At 35.6% G+C, this 19,525-nt stretch overlaps 1 protein-coding gene across 4 annotated transcripts in view; it reads left to right on the top strand.

Annotated features, from left to right (window-relative positions):
- Positions 1-19,525, top strand: part of LOC126380690 (forkhead box protein L2-like) — a 48,273-nt gene that overhangs the window by 1,529 nt on the left and 27,219 nt on the right. For all 4 annotated transcript variants that reach the window (XM_050030266.1, XM_050030267.1, XM_050030265.1 and 1 more), the window contains one exon: positions 367-539. In XM_050030266.1, the coding sequence (XP_049886223.1) occupies positions 367-539 (173 nt within the window). The remainder of the gene's footprint in view (positions 1-366; positions 540-19,525) is intronic.

Here is a 19,525-nt window from a genome sequence, read left to right as displayed (position 1 = left end):
GATAATTAGTCACTTGTATAAATACCAATTAATACTTACTTGCTTGTATATGTATGTATACCTACTTGTGACCTAAAAACTACTGCAAACGAAACATAATATTGATAGAAAGATGCACAAAGTAGTACCCCAAGCACCCCTTGTGCTTGTCCATTAATTGAATATTCTTTCACAAAATACTTAAACTCAAATACAGCAGGCGCGCAAGCCATTTTATCATCGCTATATTCGTTAGTGTTAGTACGTTAATACGTCTTACCTAATGTTGAGGGACAATTACGGTAGAATAAGTAATTAAATGGGAATATTTTCTTCTCGAAGTGAAAAGTTAGTGATATCGTCAAAGTGTGCTTCCTTTGTCCGTAGTGGCGGGGAGCGCCGATGGGGCGAGTCTCGATGGGGGCTGCGATGAAGGCGTTACACGTCTGACTCCAGACCTCCATCCTGATACTTTCGACATGAACGATCTGCCACCCAACGCTTACACAGTGGACGCGCGAAGAATGCAACTATACTCCCACCCACATGTACATCCTTCGGTGAGTCACTCTTTGTTTAATTTTACCTTTGTACTTTATATAAGCGGTGACGTAAGTAGGACTCAACAGAATAATCGCAAATAAGTATACAGAAAAAGAATCTGTTCATGAACTTCACGTACGTCCATCTAAAGAACATACCACTGTTTGCCTGTGGTGTCCGGTTCCGTGTAGTACGTACTTGATGACTGCGTTTATTTTCCTCAAACATAAATTAGAAATAAATTGTTGTTTGTAAAACGTGCTTCATTAAAGCAAAAAATCCATACCATAAAGCTTTCTAACTCCCTGGAAGAGATCTGGTTCCTTATTTTGTTGTATTAAGTAATAGTAATTACTTAAATCTACTTAAATATAAATCTCATAATATCACTAATTTCAACAATTTACCTACATCTTCAAGAACAGATTTCTTCTCAGTTAAATATTCACTCTTAGCGCCTTAGTGCCCTAAGTTTCTTTGTGAAATTACTTAAACGTGTTTCGAACAACCAAGTAGGTGTACAATAAAGGCCTTTTAGTTATACTAAACTTGTGCGGTACTTCGACCACCTACGCCGAATGTGCTGGTGCTTCTATTTCTGATACTTTTACAGACGAAGACCCTTGTCACATCACTCAAGTCAAACATAATTGCGATCTAATCTGTGAGCATGTACTTAGAGCACGAATGAGTTAGGGCTATCGAATGAAATTGTTAACCTGTGAGGATACAAACACAGACACCTAGCTCTTAAACTCCTGATTGGCCTAAATCTGTAATGGGGTGGATAGGGCCACTGATCGCCAGAAATCAACTCGCTACCACTGTTATTGTGATTAATAATTATTGTCATAAGAAAAAAATAGTTAAGGCAACTGCGATGTTATATCCATTCGATCGTTTAGATAAGTATTATAGATTATGTCTACTTCATACTTAAAAGGTAAACTTGTAGGTAATGCCGGCAACACTTTTGAACATGGCAGTTTTGTATTTGATGTACTTATCTAGATAAATGCATTTTGGATGTGACTCGTAAACTAAAAACTGGCACAACTTAATCACTAAATAAACTCAAAATTGCACAAGAAAGTTTTAACCTTTATCTACCTACCTAATATTCATTCGTATAAAACTTTGAATGTTTTACTTTTAAATAAGTAATAAATAAGTTGGTTGAAATTTGCTGGAATGGAAGTATAAGGCTCGTGGTACACAGATGCACCGGGAGCGTCTCGGGACAGATTTCATTCATGAGTTCACACAGAAGGTGCGCTGTAGCGCGGCGCGGTATCTGTACAAAATTCCGCTCCCGCTTTTCAAAAGTTAAGTGTAATATTATAATCAAGTATAGGTAGTGTTGTAAAATTAAGAATCAACATAATGAAGAATTGTGATTGTATTTTCAAACGCACCTATGTCGTACCTATTGTTTTTAAAATTGTTGAGGACGTTACTCTGAAAATAAATGATTTTGATTTGACAGCAAATAACTATTATTTTTCTTCGTTTATATTTTTAATGGACGTATATACTTAGGTTGAGGGATGCAGACTCATTAAAGAGTTAATATTATGTAAATTAATACTTACTTTGCGATTTATGAAGTAACTTCATGTGAATAATTATAAGTACACCAATATCCAGCCTCCTTTTCAATAAGTAAAATAAATTACCATACTTACAAGTCATCCTTCCCTCAAGTTACTTAAATTTACCTCAAAATAATGAGAGTTGGAGAGAGATCCCAACAGTGAATATTTACTTGTCATTCTAGCTAATATTACGGTAGCCTACTTATAATTATTTTGGTACGGAACTTTAATGACACCTACGAGTATAACAATAAATAGATGGGAATTTATTAAGAAACGGCGCAACACGAAAGAAGAATTTAAGCAACAGAGTTTTTTATTAAATTGATTCTTGGCTTCGTACTTAATACGTTAATATGCTTAGATACGTTAGGTAAACGTAAATAACTTTATGTACTTACCAATTTAAACTACGAAGGGTGAAGCTAAAGCCGTTCTATTTTAAAGCAAAAGTGTTACTAATACCTCTCCAATAAAACACGGCAAACAAATACGAGTATTAAAACAATAAAATCGTAAACAATAAAATTGTGACGGTAAAAGTTGAAATGTGGCACAAGGCGCGAAAATAAGAATAATTTAAACGTCCCGGGCGTTGGATTTCTATAGGCCCACTCGGCAAGTGGCCATTCGATTTGCCAAGTCAATAGTGCCGGTTCACACGACGAAATTCATGTTTTCTTTTCAATAAAGTAAAATGTCCCTTAATATAGGAGAAATATTATTTCCATACCCGACACACGCGAAAGCTTTATATGAACTTATAAAAATTAAGCTACTGATCCTCTCCTTAAACAAAAATGAGTTTTTCAGTATCTTTGTCTTTTTAATGAACGTAGAGTCGCGTTGTACTATATTATAATATCACCTGATGGTGTCTTAGTAAGCGAAGATGTCGCCTAAGATTGAGCACGCTGATCTACTAGTAATCTGAATTGTTCTATCTTCCTAGAGTACATTAGAGAATAGTAAGGGTCCGGGTAGTTGTAGGTATGGCACTACCTACACGGACCTAACTCTCAATTAGTTACCTACAGCGCGAAATTCATTGGTCTCTCTTACTTTCTAACATAACATAACAAATACTTTATTGCACAAACATGAAAATACAAAACAAAAGACTAGTTCCAGTCTTAGGTTAAGATAATAATACTAATTTATAGAATGAAAAGAAACAATAATTGTCAAAGTAAGTAGCAGTCATAAATATGTAAATCCATGTCGCTAGGAAGTTATGATTTGTGATTTGAGTAATAAACATAGCGACGCACTTTATTTGTAAATAAATCACATTTTCTAGAGTAATTAATTCATTACTTTCGTAATAATTAGTGTCGTTCATGACGTTCGTTCATCAGGTTCGCATATCGCGGTTCTGGAGTCTGCTTATCGGCGCCTCGTTGCTCGTTACATCACCGACCTTGTTTGTTTGACTTTTTCTCGCAAGTACATACATTTAACCTATAACATAGAATAAGGAATAATAACTACGTAAAGAACGACAACTCTCCACTACCCACCAGCAGCTGAGCTAGGTTTACCTCACCCCCTCGGCCTTACTTTAGTCTTTAATCGTATGGGCGTCAGTCGTCACTCACACATTTGCGCGTGTACGATAACGTTATTGTGAAAAACGAGGTTTTTTATATTAAGTGTCCGGGGTGTGCTTATAATAAAGTATTCAAATAAAGTATTATTCAACTGTTATTACACTATATTCAACGCACACTTATCTACCTATTTAGTAATTTACACTTCAAAATTTAGCTCAGCTGTTCAGTTTGTATCGTGTAGGTACCACATACGTCGCATAGCCTTGCTTATGTAAGCATTTTTTGAATGGCAAACTATTTGATTACTAATACGTTTCTAATGATTTCAAGAAACAACTATTTAATATCAGTGGCATATAATACTTGACATGAAAATTAAAGCGGGCAATTAATCTGAGAATCGAGAGTATTATCAAGCGGCCCTGACACGAGTTCATCGCGAACCGAACAACAGATTGTCAATAAGATATACTAGTTATTTACTTAGCACAGTTAAAAATTGGTATGACGAAATGTTAACGGTTCCATTCAAATGATAAAGACAAAATATAAGAAAGAGGATTTTTCAGGTAAAAAACGGCGAATTCTCATTTCTTTAGGTAAGTAGTTAAAATGTTTCTCATTTATCTCTAATACCTATACCTACTAAAAACTTACTAAAGTAATTTAAATTTGTCGCTTCCCTGAATCAACCTTTTTATCAACGGTATTAACATAAAGAAAACAATACCTTGTTACCAAAAATGTGTTTGACAAGGTTCCAAACGAACACAAATCTTACAACTTACGACTTAATAAATCAACGACTGTCGAAACCAAATTGGTGAAGTTACAGGATCTCAACAAAACTCTTTGTTCAGTCATCAATCAGTCAAATTGTAGGTATTGGAAAGGGTTTGAATACTTTTCACAAGTCGTGTTTCAGTTGCATAATGGTCGAATGCGTCGGCCGATGACGTCGGCGCAGCTGCCTCGGCACGCGGCGTCTCAAATAACCGCTGTAATCCGACCACCCCTGTGACAAATGTGAAAAGTATTGCGTTTTTTAAGTGCGCTCGCGCTTGGCTACCGGTCATATACACTTCGTCTGACTCCTCTAGTTTAGGTTTCAATTCAAGAAAAAGTAAATGTTAAAAAATTGCCGCGATTCTAGAGAGTGCCTACCTATTCAAAAAGTCTACGCGGAATTCTTTAGTTCCTAGTCATAATTTGGTTTAGGTAGGCATGAATATCCTGAATTTAAGTTTAGAAAATTGGCTTGCCCCATATTTCAAGAGATGATGGAACTTAAACATAGCCGACGAGGACTGTGTGTATATACTATACACCTCTGTCTACCCCTTCGGCGACACGGGCGGGATGTTAAGTTATGTTGTCACGATTATTTCTCGTTAGAGAGGCCGTTGCCTCTGGTTGTGCTTGAGCGTTGCGCTCGCTATCAGGAGGTCCCTGTAGGGACATATCACAAAAATCACTTTGTAATCCCTTGTTTGGTTAGGACATTACAGACTGATCACCTGATTGTCCGAAAGTAAGATGATCCGTGCTTCGGTAGGCACGTTAAACCGTCGAAACCGTTGGTTCGGGTTATTACTTATACTGATGTACCTAAGTAAATAATCGTTACATGAGCCATGTCAGGGGCCTTTGGCGGCACAATAATAACCCTAAGACCAGGGTTGATGAGGTTGTTCACAAACCACAAGATAGTAGAAGAGATGATTGTTTCTTCAATTCACAAAGAAGTACTTAGATAATAAAGTCAATTGGCAATTTAAGTCTAGCTAATGAATTAAATAGGTAAGTATAATTAACAATCGTTCTTGAAAATCTATGAAAAGTAAGTACATACTCTTGTACAAAGATTATATACGTATAACCTTAAATGATTTATACACAAAGCATAATACGCATAATTATATTGGTGTCGCAACACTTGACCTCAATCGGAATAAAACGTAATAGTAATAAATTGTGCCAATGTTTAATTTGTGACGAAATTCAAGATTGTTCGTGTTATGCATTTCAACTTTTGTTATAAATCTTGGCCCGAGATTGTAGCGCTTCGGATGCTACAAAAATAGAAAATTGAATTAATAATTGAAGTTTTTTCAAACTTTTTATTTGATAACAGGCTCTGTGGTCTAGTGGTTAGAGCATTGGGCTCACGATCTGGAGGTCCGTGTTCGATTCCTAATGGCGACACTGATGAAAATCACTTTGTGAGACTATCCTTTATTTTACATGATGACGTGAAAGAAAGATGATTCCGTGCTTCGGAAAGCACGTTGAACCATTGGTTCCGGGTTGTTAGTGGAGTGTGCCCCTTCCGGTTGATTGAGGGGAAACCTGTGCCCAGCAGTGGGTTGCATATAGGCTGTAATGTTGTGTTGTGTATGTTATGTTATTTGACAAAATAAACATCTCACGTGAAACTGTTTTCTTTCTTTTTTAAAAAGGGGGCATAAAATATGTCGTTACTGAACAAACCGCGAGGAAAAGTTTATGAAAATCCAGTATTCCCGCTTTTTTTACTAAAAAAATATATTTATAAGATAACAAAGATCCATATGATGTAAAAAAAACTGTATTATTTCTTTTTTACAAGCATTTTGGCTCAGTTTCACTATAAAGTCGTATCGCCGTCTACAGGATAGAGTTGGACTACGACGTGATACAATGGATTCATTCTCTATCACAATTCCTAATCTTTATGATCCAATGTTTTATTATCCGAACGTTTTTAGTCCTTCGATTGTTTTAATGCCATAGAGGCAGCCAATCAGCTCGCGACACCAAACACTTCAGGTCCCCGATACCGACCCCGCCGGCGTGGTCGACGATTTCCCTCATTCAGCGCTTATCACTATCGACCCACTAGGGTCGATTAATTCTTTCAAATATTTTTCCTCTCAGACGACGCCCTGAGCCGAGGTTCGCGCCCAACTGGGCACCCTCAGGCCTGTTGTCTTAAACGTTGTACCGGGTGAGAGCCTTCAGCGCTCCCCATTTGTCCGGCCAAGTAGTTAATGCCATCTGCGGCAAATCTACAATAAGTCACGTCAAAAAAAAAAAAAAAGATTGTTTTAATGATTATTTTTTCTATTAGACTGCTTTTACGATTACTAAATTTTATATTTTCATTACAAAATTACCAAATTAATATTTTTCATCCTAACAGCAGCATGTCATAAAGTTCGTAGACTTAATTTTTCATATAAGTACCTATTTTTTATGCCAATTAAATAATTCGTCGTAGGCGTCATGGTAGGCCTCGAAAGAGATGGCGTGACGACTTGGACGCTTGCTGGAGGGACTGGCCGGAGTGCGCACAGGACCGCGAAAAATGGAAAGAGGAAGGGGAGGCTTTTGCCCAGCAGTCGAGGCTTGGAGGCTAGATTAGATTAGATTACGAAAAGTAATTTATGATAAGTTTTCTAAATTGGTAGGATACAGCCAAGCGTCATCGTATGCCTAATCTAACCTAACGTTTAACCTAAAGTTTTAGGATAATTCCCAGTAATTTAGTCCAAGTTAAAGAACATCAATAGTATTATCAAACACCATTAGGACTATTATTAAGCTAGGAAAATAAATTACTAGGGCTAGGGGATTTTAAGAGAATCCTATATTAGCAATAAGTATAATGTTAGGACAATCCAGTTTAGGACAATTAGGTATATAGTGCTACGTCTAGTAGTTAGAAAGCTAAGTTCTACCGAATATTTTTTAAATGAATAAATAGTTTTAAAGTTTGAGAGTAATTTGAAGCCCAGTACTTCAGTCGCACCTAAGTACAAAGTATTAAAGACAGCTTCTGCTGGGCAGCCATGGAAATATTTTTGATGGAACAAATCGAGTTTCATTTTGTAATACTCTACAGTGTAATTAATTCAAAACGTGTCCATATAAGATACAAAATCAATCTCTTATCCTTTAAATGCGATTTTTTCTATTAAGTAAGCCTACCAAAGGAGAATGCGGATTACCTATAAGTACGTACAACTGACTGGCCTAAAACTTTTTCTTATCAATAAAATTCATAAATAGGTATATTTTCTTTTTTAACTTAAACTGCCTGAAATTGAATAAAAACCTAAAATTGTTACTTAGCTACTGATCTGTCTTTAACATACCTAATTTACCTAGGCACTTATAAATAGAAACTTACATATACAAGTTATAGAAAAAATCCTTTCGTTATAAATGGTCACGTTCAGCAGAATAGGTATCCCAGCGTTTGTGCAACTCTCATAATACACTGCTCGTGGGTGGCCCTCTAGTACTTTTTTACATGTGTATACTTTACTCGAGCGTCAACTTCCATTTTAAACCAACTCCAATCAAAATTGGATCTTAAAAACATGAAAGACAAGGGCTAAGTGGCCCTACAGGACTAAAAAATAGCTTATCGGAAATATTGCTAAGTTACACAGCTAATTCGGTCGTGTACAACACACAATAGGCTTATTTCACGAGCCGTCGGACTTTGTTGAGTTTTTTATTATTTCGTTTTGTTCGTATCCAATGTTCTAAACAGACAAAGTAGGACCTTAAAGGGCACTAACCTGGTTTATATTTAATAAGTTACCAATCACTGGCATCTACTCCCCTCCTACGATCAAATATAAAAGAAGTGTAGATTTGAAGAACAAAAAAAAAACAAAATGAAGGTTATTGCTACATCTATTCTATCTGGAAATCTGGATGTTTATATTTTATTAACGTGGATGGCAGTCTTTTAATAGGAAAAACCATCAGAATAGGACTATAGTCCATTTGCGTTGAATTCCTGACAAAAACCCTTATGATAAACTGAAAGAGGTACAGGTTTTCCCGTGTTGCTCTATGGTGCAATAAAAACTTATCATAAATCGGGACTCCGCGCTGAAAAACGATACTGGTGATAAAAAAAAAACTCGCTGTTTAAAAAGAAATATTGACATAACCGTAATTTATCTTATCTGTGCATTGTCAAAACTGAGAAAAAATAATGAGAAGTTTAATTTTATAGAAAGAGCGTTTTAAATAAACAACCGAAAACTACATTATTTGCATTTTTATAAAAATGTATCTTGTGATTGGTCTTAAAGCTTCTATATTTATTGATAGTTTATGCGAGAAAGACTGCAGTTTCCTTAGGTACTTACCTACTTCTTTTATTGTGAATATAGTGAAAGTGGAAATATATTGCCGTTTCTGTTTTTACCATTACAATGTTTGCTCCTAAGATTTGCTCATTTAATCTAAGTTACCTATTGGTATTTATGTCTGGGTTTTCGTTGAATTTGTTTGTTATTTTTCTTGTATTTCTCATCTTCCGAATGAACTGCGTCTTATTTTTGTGGATTGTCTTTTAGTTTGCTTTAGAATGTGAACCTTAGCGGTTAGAATGGTGTTGATCAGGATATGTCCTTTTTACAGTAAATGTTCTACAAGATTTCAATTAAAATTATGTATAATTTTAGATTGCAATGTAATCAGGTATGTAGTATGAAAACAACCGAAAAGAAAAGTGATTATCTCAAATATAAATACCAGTTTTATAATCGTGAAAAGATTTCCCGTCGATCTGCTTAGATTCTCCAGTCCCGCACAAAGGTAAACAACCCCACCCTTAATTTTCAGAATAAATTAATATGGTTAAATAAGTATTTCTTGTTTAAAACAACCTGTTTGATATTATGACAGCCTCTTTAATATTTTGCAAGAAATGAGTTGGTCTGACTTATTTTCCTACTTATTTTTAAAACAGTGTCCACTACCATTCATTTATTTCTGGAAATAGTTTCTCCATTGTTTTACTGGTAGCAGTCTTAGTTTAATACAACAGGTAATAATGGTTTCTGGAAAATAACTGAAAAATAACAGTCGAATAAAAAATAAGCAATTTGTCAATTATGATATAAATACAAAATTATTCTTTATATGGTAACGACGAGGCACGCAGAATCTAATTTCATTGTTTGATAAGATGCATAGGTATGCATACAGGCTACATACATATTCTTAAAATCGTCGTTTCGGAGCCTAATTTAATAATTAAGTACGTACAAGTAGCACACACCTAAGCGCAACTTTTTTGCTCCCGGTGAGGCAACCCTTATCGGGTCCAGGGGTAACTTTATTTGCCCGTGGTTCAATGACACCAGATACTACTACACTAGATATGACTACTAAAATTAAAAACCATCAATTGGGTGATAAAGGCAGATCTAAAACTGACGAAAAAGTTTTCTTTTTTCTATTTAACTTATTATTGAATTTTAATCAAGAAAAACAATAATAAGTGCTACATTTTATCACGTTTATCAATGACGTTACAGTGTGCTTTTTCCCTACAATTTCCATAGGAATTTCGTGTCTTGTTCTCATGACAATAAAAAACTATTGTTGGTCATCTTCTTGTGCGAGAAATTATTAGAAGTAATATGAATAAAATGTAAATCTCTATTTTTATCTATTATTTTACAACTACACCACCCAACAAAATAGTCAATCCCTGCCCTTGTCAATATATTTTTTTAATTAATAATGGTTCTACCTACGCCTTCCAAAAGTCATAGTCCCAAGATATGGAGTGGCATAGAATTACATGACTAGTGAATTATTTTATTGCAACCAATGTAAAGGTAATTTGATAGTCTTAGTTGAATACTCGCTTGACCTGAGTAATATGTTTTTTGTATGTAATTCGACTATCACACCGGTAACGTGGTGCGTGCGCCTACCAGGGTTTAGCTTCAGATAACCGATTGTTATGAGTATCAATAACTCATTGACGGGTTAAATACTATGGCTTTGAAGCGTCAAGTATACAATGCACCGACAGATCATTAGGTTCAATAGGTTTTTACATGGAATAGTTATCAAATTGCCTAGTCGTTAGTCGTCTAGTTTACAAATTGAAAATGCAGAATATAGTACGAGGAGACCAGAAGAAGAAGAAGAAGAAGAAGTTTCCTCACAACACAAAGTTTTTCAGGTTTCCAGGAGTGGAGTGGGGTGTTGTTCCACTTGAAGGTGCTGAAGTTATGTCTGGGATGTCATCATCATCAATTTAAGAGCCACGCTCTTGTCGGTGTAGCATTTTCCATTCCAGTCTATCAAAGGCCAATTCCTTGACTTCCCTATCCTGGGATGTGCTGTACTGTTAACCCTTGCATGCGGGCGGACTGTAGAGACTCAACTCGTAATTCTAGCATCTGCAGCCGTCTCCTATCTTGCTGAGCTTGGTCATGTATGATATTCACTTTCTGCAATATTTCTTTCTGTGTCTTCTGAATATGTATCAACAAAGTGTACAGCCACCCCCCATCTTCAGCGGGCTGTTGGGGCTTCTCTTGTGTATCCTCTTCCATTTAGCTTCCCAGATGTCCTCTTCCTCTATTGGTCTCTCCTTTGTCTTTGTCTTTCTTTTTATTTTACTTGGTCCTGCACCTTCTTCTGAACGTCTACGGGCTCGGGTGGATACTCCAGGTGCTTCCAAGGGTGCTGAAGTGATTCCTTGATGAACTATCTCTCCTTTGGTTTTATTTTGAAGGGCTTGCAGCGCCCCCTCTAATAGCTCTTCTTCTCTTGTGCTCATGTTGGTGGTTGTTTGGTCGTTAGTGTAGTGTATTCGCCTTAATATACATAATATATAAAAATTAAATATCAGCTGGCTGCCACATACTAGGTCTTCATTCCACACCAGTACATACCAGAACTCTTTACTTTTTAAAATTGTGGCCACCGCGTAGTGCATTGCCCGAGACGACGAATATGGAAAGAAAGAAAGTTTATTCAGTACAACAAACAAGTAACAATTATAAATAAGGCCCTGGCTCCTAAACTAGTTTAACTGTATTTCAGGAGCCAGTGTCTTCCCAAATTGACATACCTACTTCATTAATATTTGAGGTTGGAACAATAATTAATGTCTATACTTATTATTTAATTTATTTGACAACATAATGATTCTTAAAGAACACGGCACGCGACCTGCGCGATTCACGCACGTCGCTACAGTATACATCTAAGTATACTTGTTTGCTTGCTTCAGAGTTTGGTGTTTTCAGTTGGTTATACTTCGGTAATTATGTTATTGTTAACATTCATTGTTTATTTTGTTCATAAATATATATTTTCTCCCTACATATAGAATGTAAAAGGTAAAATTTGCTTCCACATGCAATGACGAATTTTATGTAACCCTTCAACTAAGAAGTGGTTTTAAATCAGTTGTCTCTAATTAATATACATCGTTTTTTTGAGGTAAGGGCAAAACGTTCTTGGTTCTTGGTTTCATATTAACCGCTATATAACACGCCCTAACAGGAAAACGTCCACAATTGAAATAGTTTACTACCTAGTTTTTGAAGCAAAAAGTTAATGTTGCTTAATGTTCGCAAAGTAAAACCTGAGAGCAAATAGTCTTTAATTTGTGTCGTTCTTAAAAAGAACAAGTAGGTTGCAATAAATCCGAAGGACTCGCACCGACTCGTTTCAACGTGAGTCAAAATAATTTATTGTAATAAATCATACTTTTCTAATTGTCAACGTTTTTTTTTCAAAGTTTTTTGTGCTGATATTTATTTCTTACAGACAGATCTTTGCACGAATATCAATTTTATTTTTAATACTTATGATTTAATTTGCACGTGTGTTCCGCCGATCGCAAAATTTTATTTTAATCTTTATTTATTGTAACAGGCGCGCTACATTTCTCACGGTATGCACATCTTCACGCGCGAAGCGCCGCCTTTATTGACGACAATTCTGTAGAATCTATAACCATCAGTCAACAAACCACTTGGCTTTCCCTTTTGACTATGATTGAATACCAGCTTGGTTACTGAATTTGATCAGAAGTTCCTGGATTATTTATTTTTTTACTTGGCCGTACAAATGGGGAGCACTAAGGGCTCTCCTCACCCGGTACAAAATTAAGACAACAGGCCTGAGGGTGCCCAGTTGGGCGCGAACCTCGGCTCAGGGCGTCGTCTGAGAGGAACAATATTTGAAAGATTTAAGTGGTCGATAGCGATAAGCGCCGAATGAGGGAAATTGTCGACTACGTCGGCGGGTACGGTATCGGGTCGAGCGCTAGTGATTTTCAAGTTTGTACATAGCTATCGAGGTTTTTTGGCAGTAACGTGAACGACATGGTTGCTTTCTTCATTGAATACTTAATCTAAATAATTAATACGATGCAATGCTTTGTGTAATGATCGCATTAAGTTAGTCGGAAAACATTCGCTACTTATAGTGTTATTATATCGAAATATCCAATAAACAAAGTGTAAGTACCTATATATTTTCGCCCAAAAAGCCGATTCGTATCTCGAAAGTTTATGTGGATTTTTGAGTTAACTCGTTTGGGGTTCGAAGTAGGAGTCTGCTACGAGTGTGGGGGCTTAGGTTTCATCATTCGTCGTCATCACCTTTCATCATTTCATTAATCATCGTCAAGAATAAAATACATAGGACTTGGCTGTATGGGCATAATTCTTTTTGCCTTGCAGTTCGGGAAAACCAATAAACTATTGTTTTTAATACAGTATTATGTTTTAGTTGAACAGCCTCCGCGGTCTAGTGGTTAGAGCGTTAGGCTCACGATCTGGAGGTCCGGGGATATTGTCCGATAGGGATATTGTCGAAATCACTTTGTGAGACTGTCCTTTGTTTGGTAAGGACTTTTCAGGCTTGAATCACCTGATTGTCCGAAAAAGTAAGATGATTCCGTGCTTCGGAGGGCACGTTAAGCCGTTGGTCCCGGCTATTAGCCGTAAAAACACCTCCACCAACCCGCATTGGAGCAGCGTGGTGGAGTATGCTCCATACCCCCTCCGGTTGATTGAGGGGAGGCCTGTGCCCAGCAGTGGGACGTATATAGGCAGTTTATGGTATGTTATGTATGTTTTAGTACCCCATTACAAAAACAGCGAGAATCACCGCCAAGCCACGCCACGTCTACACCGGTGGAGCTCAAAGACGCTAATAAATGATTAATTTATTTATTCATTTACATTAACCATAATTATTAGGCGACGTAGGCCCACTTGCTAGTTACAAAAAAGAAACGTATAATAATAATAAAAATTTAAGCTTTTAGAAAGTCTTATATGAATAATTAGATTACATTATTAAATATAAATTAAAGGACCTAAATAATTAAAATAATAATACAAACAAGACAAAGTAAATTAATTATCTGTGTTTGGTCACTATCGAGTAATTTTTATTTCCCAAAAGGTTAAAAATAGACCTTATGTTCAACATGAAACAGCACAAGCGTGGATCTATGAAACCATTCTGTCGATTCAGTCATTGTTACATACATACAGCAAGTTGACACGCAGACCCAATTTCGCATAGCGGAAGTCTGACCAAGCTACTTAAACTACATATAAAGCAGTTTTTATTATCTTCCTTCTTTGCAAGTTATTTTAACATGTCTATCATTCTTGTAAAATATGCATATTTCGTTAATTTAGTGTGTCAAATACTGTTGTATGTTGTAACTGAGATATAATTTGGTAGGTATATGATGGTCATAGGCATACCATTAGGAGTGATTGTGGTCAATCAAACGCGAGCCTATAATATAAAAAAATGTTTTTTCAGGTACCAGAACAAAATAACTCACTAATGTACTACAATCAACTAAATTGTTGACTTCTCCAGAGCGAAAAGGTTGCTTTTCTTGCGTACTTACAAATAGTGAGGAAAAGCTCATTTATTTTCTTGTGAGACAAAGCAGCTTTCTAATTTTATGAGTAAAAAATCCAGCATCTGTGTTCCCGAAGGTGTGCGCATAGGTACATACTATATACGAATTATGGTGTTGATAGCGAGCCACCCAAGGCATTCACCGTAGCGGGAATAGCTGTCAACGCCAAAAAAAGTGGGCATATTATACATCCACTCCTTTTACTAAATAAGTAGAAAATATTTAAAATAAATACTAGTAAAGATTCAGTTAACATCACTAACTTAAATAATTATATAATTATGTAATATCATGTTTGGTATAAAATGAAAAATACCAAAAAATATATATTAAGTTACAAAATGCTTTGCCTTTCCTACCGACCAAATAACCACAAAAATAAAATAATACAAAATGGCGCAATACAGATGTTACGTTTTAATTTTAACATTACATTTTTGGAACAATTTTTGTGATATTTATAATAATTTATATTATATAAATAATTTATGATAATTTGGGGAAAAATGAGTAAGTATGTACAATTATGAAAACAGTTATTTCTAACTCCAAAAGAAGTTAGCGAACAGGTTAGTAATGCTATGCTGGGGGGTTAAAATGGCCACATAGAAGCAATTCATCTAAGAAAGCAATATTGCAATTTGACATTTGGGCATATAAAAGTAAGAGCGCAATGCAAACAAATATCAAATAGCAATATTGCTTTCTTAGATGAATTGCTTCGATGTGGCCATTTTAACCCCCCAGGTATGTGAAAAGCTATGGGTATACGCTGTGCTTCACACGAGAAAAAATGTTTCACGTCTCGTGCTTTTTAACCACTCACTATATTCAGTAAGTAGTCTATATTAGAATCACTCAGAGGAAATAAACTTTGCTTTACTCACTACGCTCGTGTTTCAATTTTAGATTACTTCGCTAGTTGGTGATTTCAAATTTCAACTCGGCACTCGCATACAATAAATTACTTTCCTCTCTTGCTGAACGTATAACTATTGACCGCCCGTAAAGATTCAAAAGGTACCAATAATTTGTTAAACAATGAAGACCATAACTAATCATGTTGTTTGAAAAGAGGCAAAATTCCAAACTACTGAGCGGTGTCGTTGCGGCTTGCGACCAAGCGGATTGTGTAGTATCATTACCTGTCAAAACATCGTTAATGTCTTTAATTCAAAGTGATTAAAAGATTTGAACCCCACATAAATAAAGAAACGTAGATGAAATCTAATTATTCAACTCAATTAAGTTTATTCAGGTTAGTGAGAAAGTTTCGGCTTATACTTATACATAAATCTTGTGACCGAGATTAACATTTTTATATCCCAAATAAACTACTTCGCTCTTAAATTATTATATTCGATGATTTTATTATTGTGTATTAGTTGGAATTTACGAAATGCGTCGCGTTTTGAGATTGTGGGCTTGAAAACGCCCATTAATTACAACGCTATTTTCGTTTAATCCCACCCTGCGATCCGCTGTCGTCTCGTCATCATGTCGAAGTTAGTAGAGTTTTTATAAACATCGCCCTTAAAGGCGGTTTCCGTATGCTCCACTGCTGTACTTCACAGTGGGTGTGCAATGTTTTTAGGGTAATATACCTAATCTGTTTGTATCGCATTGCACTTTTATCACTACACAAGAATTTTCTGAGGAACAGATTATGTTTTCAATTCAAGTTTATACAGCTGGGCTTATATTGGAATGAAAACAAAGCATTTTTTATGCACTATACAACGGGTTAATAAGTGGGTATAGTGAACTTAAATATGGTTAAGCGAAAGAGAAGAGCACACCGCCTAGAATTGCTTCAATATTTTCCTACGTAAGTAGAAGCCGTAAATTAACAGATAATCTAAGGGAAGCTTTGAAAAATTATTATGTCTATACATCGGCGTAGATTACGATTAGTTTACTAACTGCAAATAAGTTTTATCGCAAAATCTTTTTTTGTGATGTCGTTTTATCCTTATTACCTTTCATAATTGTAGGACTATGGGAAGTAAGTACTTGATAGGTTTTGATTCACCTACGAATTGTATGAAATGCGCTGATTTAAAAGTATGTTTTTTTTTTAATTTACGTTAAACTGTATAAGTAGCCTCATTATTATGATGCTAATTATGTAGTTATGTGTTTTAATAGAGGAAATGAAGAACAAAAGCAATAAACTTACATAATAACTCTTGTTAGAAAAAAATCTGATTCATTATATTTATAATATTTGTAACTTGTAACAATAATAATATTTGTATATTTTAATGCCCTGATTTACAAATAAAATAGTCGTACATATTAAAAAAAATCAGATGTTTCTTAAAATTCAACGCCTTCAAAAATAATTATTGGAGTAGTTTTGTGGTAGAGTTTGCGCCACTCGCATTTGATAGACGCGAAACTAGTGTCGCAATTTCCGCATAAACTTAGTACCCCATAGGTTTTGATTCATCTACGAAATGTATGAAATGCGCTGATTTCTTGAGGTAGGTAATGGCATAGGGTAGGTAGACCTTTTTCAGGATTCCAGATACGTGCCTACTTAGTGTGCGATATAACGTAAGTGTAGATATAACACGAGACGCTATATGTTGGACGGTATTTTATTATGTTGTGGTGCTCGACGGTTGAAAGACGATAGTGGCATAGCAAGCATCCAACACTTCCTCTACAGCAATCAATTACACCAGCATTTATCATCAAGAACGCTTGTCTAAACCTAAACCAGACACACAATTCTCAAACTTAACACGGGACAATGGCTTAGCTTATCATCGGCTAAGTTATCCTCAGTCGACACGAACTCCAGCTGAATTAGCCCTTCGTTGATGCGAACAAAATAATAACGAATATCGACGTGTTTCGTACGCCAGTGATCTACAGGTTTGTTTGCTAACGTTAAGGCGATCTGGTTGTTAAGGATCACCTTAACGATCTGGAGGTATACCACTTCCTTGGATGCTTCCGATAAAGCCACATATTCCCTCTCCGCAGAAGACAGTGAGAAGCAGAAGCTTCCAGTACTCCCATGATACCATATTTGGTCGGACAATTACGTATCCCGAATACGACTTCCTGTCCTTAATGTCACCTACCCACGTAACCTGTAATTGAGTAATTGTTACGTTCATTTTTGAGTTCTGAAAAGCAAGGCCTAAGGCCGTAGTCTGAATGACGACGAAATAGAAACCATCTAACTAAAAAAGCTAGTTTAATATAAATATTGTGGTTTAATTATAAGTCGTATCATCACAAATCTTGACCAATATTTCTCTTTATAGAAACAAGAAAAATTGCCTGCCAGTAGAAATGTTGAATTTATACACCAATTTTAATTTTTTGGTACAGGAATTTTTGTCGAGATCTCGAGTGTCACGATGCAGCAAATAAATGTCGGTCGTGAATCGGTGAGATGTATCGATCTCGCTCTTAGGTATATAGATGATTCCAAAATTTTATCTCTTTCTCCCTAATAGCCGGCTGACAAACATGTATCAGCGGTTAATAGGTGCGTTCGCGCAGCTGTTGCGAACAAATCAGCTCGGATATAGCTGACACTGTCAAAAAGCTAACACTTCGGCGTACGGGGTAAGCTTTGCGCGACTTTGGAACGGTCTTTGGTTTCAAGATGGATACACCTTAAGTGTCGCTGTTAGAATATACATTTAGCGTTAAATCTTTGATTTTATCTTGTTTAATAAATTAATCATTTACTTAACATATAATTTATAATTCTACTATTTAAAGTAGTTTCTACTCTCCAAACATTTAAAACCCCTTAATTATTATGCACTAATGAAAACCCTTAATTTAGCTGGGATCACACTCTTAAGGTGGTGATTATTGTGATTAGTTTGCTTAGGTACCTGCCTACATAGTACGTATACGCTAGATGCTATAATTTACGCCGGCCGCCGCGCGCCGCCGGCGCATTACAGGCACATTACGACGAGGGTCGGTCGCCGTTCATTCAAGATCGGAGAAAGCAAGCATCCAACGTATTTAAAAATAGAAATTGTACAATATTTATTGGATGTCTCCCCAGGATTCGATTTAATATTAAAATTAGAAAAAATTTGGACGCACATGACATGTTTAAATACGATTGACGCTAATTTTTCAAGAGCCAAACATAAATAATTTTTGAATTGCTTTTAAATTGATAAAATTCACTGTTTTTATAAATTTTCACGCTACTCAAATTAATATTTTTTTAATGATTACGACGTAGGTAGGTACCGTTTAAAATTAGATTGTATTATTATTACCTCTTTCCAATATTGTAAAAAACGTACCTACTTAGGTAAACGGCGCGAGAATTCCTCTAAATGAAACAATATTTTATCAGAAATCCAATTGCGCTTACGAAACCGAATTAAAATTATTTATGGCTGTCAATATATACTGATGCGATTTTCAAATTCAATCTATTAGGACATAATATATGTCGATTGCCGATATCACACAATATACATATCACTAATGTTTTTCGTAATGATAAGGGACCCTACACTAAAACAGAAAACACCAAAATAATTTACAACAGCATGTGCATGCTGTAACGCATAGCAAAACGTTTAACATATTTATATATTTTGTACATACGCTTAACGTTATGCGTTGCGTGAGAATTGTTGGGTTGGATTGGAAGTCGCTTAAAACCTGCGTGTTTGTCTAGCTTTCAGTTAGTCATTATTAGCCAGTATTTTTTAAGCTTTATTCAATTTCATCTATGATAAGTACTTACTTAAGTACATTTAATTTTATATGGATTTTTTAATGAACCTACTGTTAGTAAGTTACTACCGTAAGTTTTTGAAAATAAATTTTGCATAGGTATAAGAATTGAATAGTAAAAGTATAGGTAACTTGACGCTTAATAAAAAGTACGTTTTTTTACGCGATCTTTTAGCAACCGGGGGGAATTCAGCCCAATGATATGTTCAATAAATATATGCCCTCTCATACGATGACCGAAAGTGTAAAGTTACAAAGTGCAATAATGACTGGTTTAGAGTGAAACAACAAAAAGTGAAACACATTACAATTTTCATGTTCCTAATGTAATTCTTACGTTTAACTGTATCTGGCACTTACATTGGGTAGTTAGGACTGAGCGTTACTTGACATGAATAGAAGGT

This window comes from Pectinophora gossypiella, chromosome Z (genome assembly GCF_024362695.1).
Source record: "Pectinophora gossypiella chromosome Z, ilPecGoss1.1, whole genome shotgun sequence".
Classification (NCBI taxonomy): Eukaryota; Metazoa; Arthropoda; class Insecta; order Lepidoptera; family Gelechiidae; genus Pectinophora; species Pectinophora gossypiella.
Note: the sequence above shows the minus strand (reverse complement) of the source record. Positions and strands in the feature narration are given on the sequence as shown.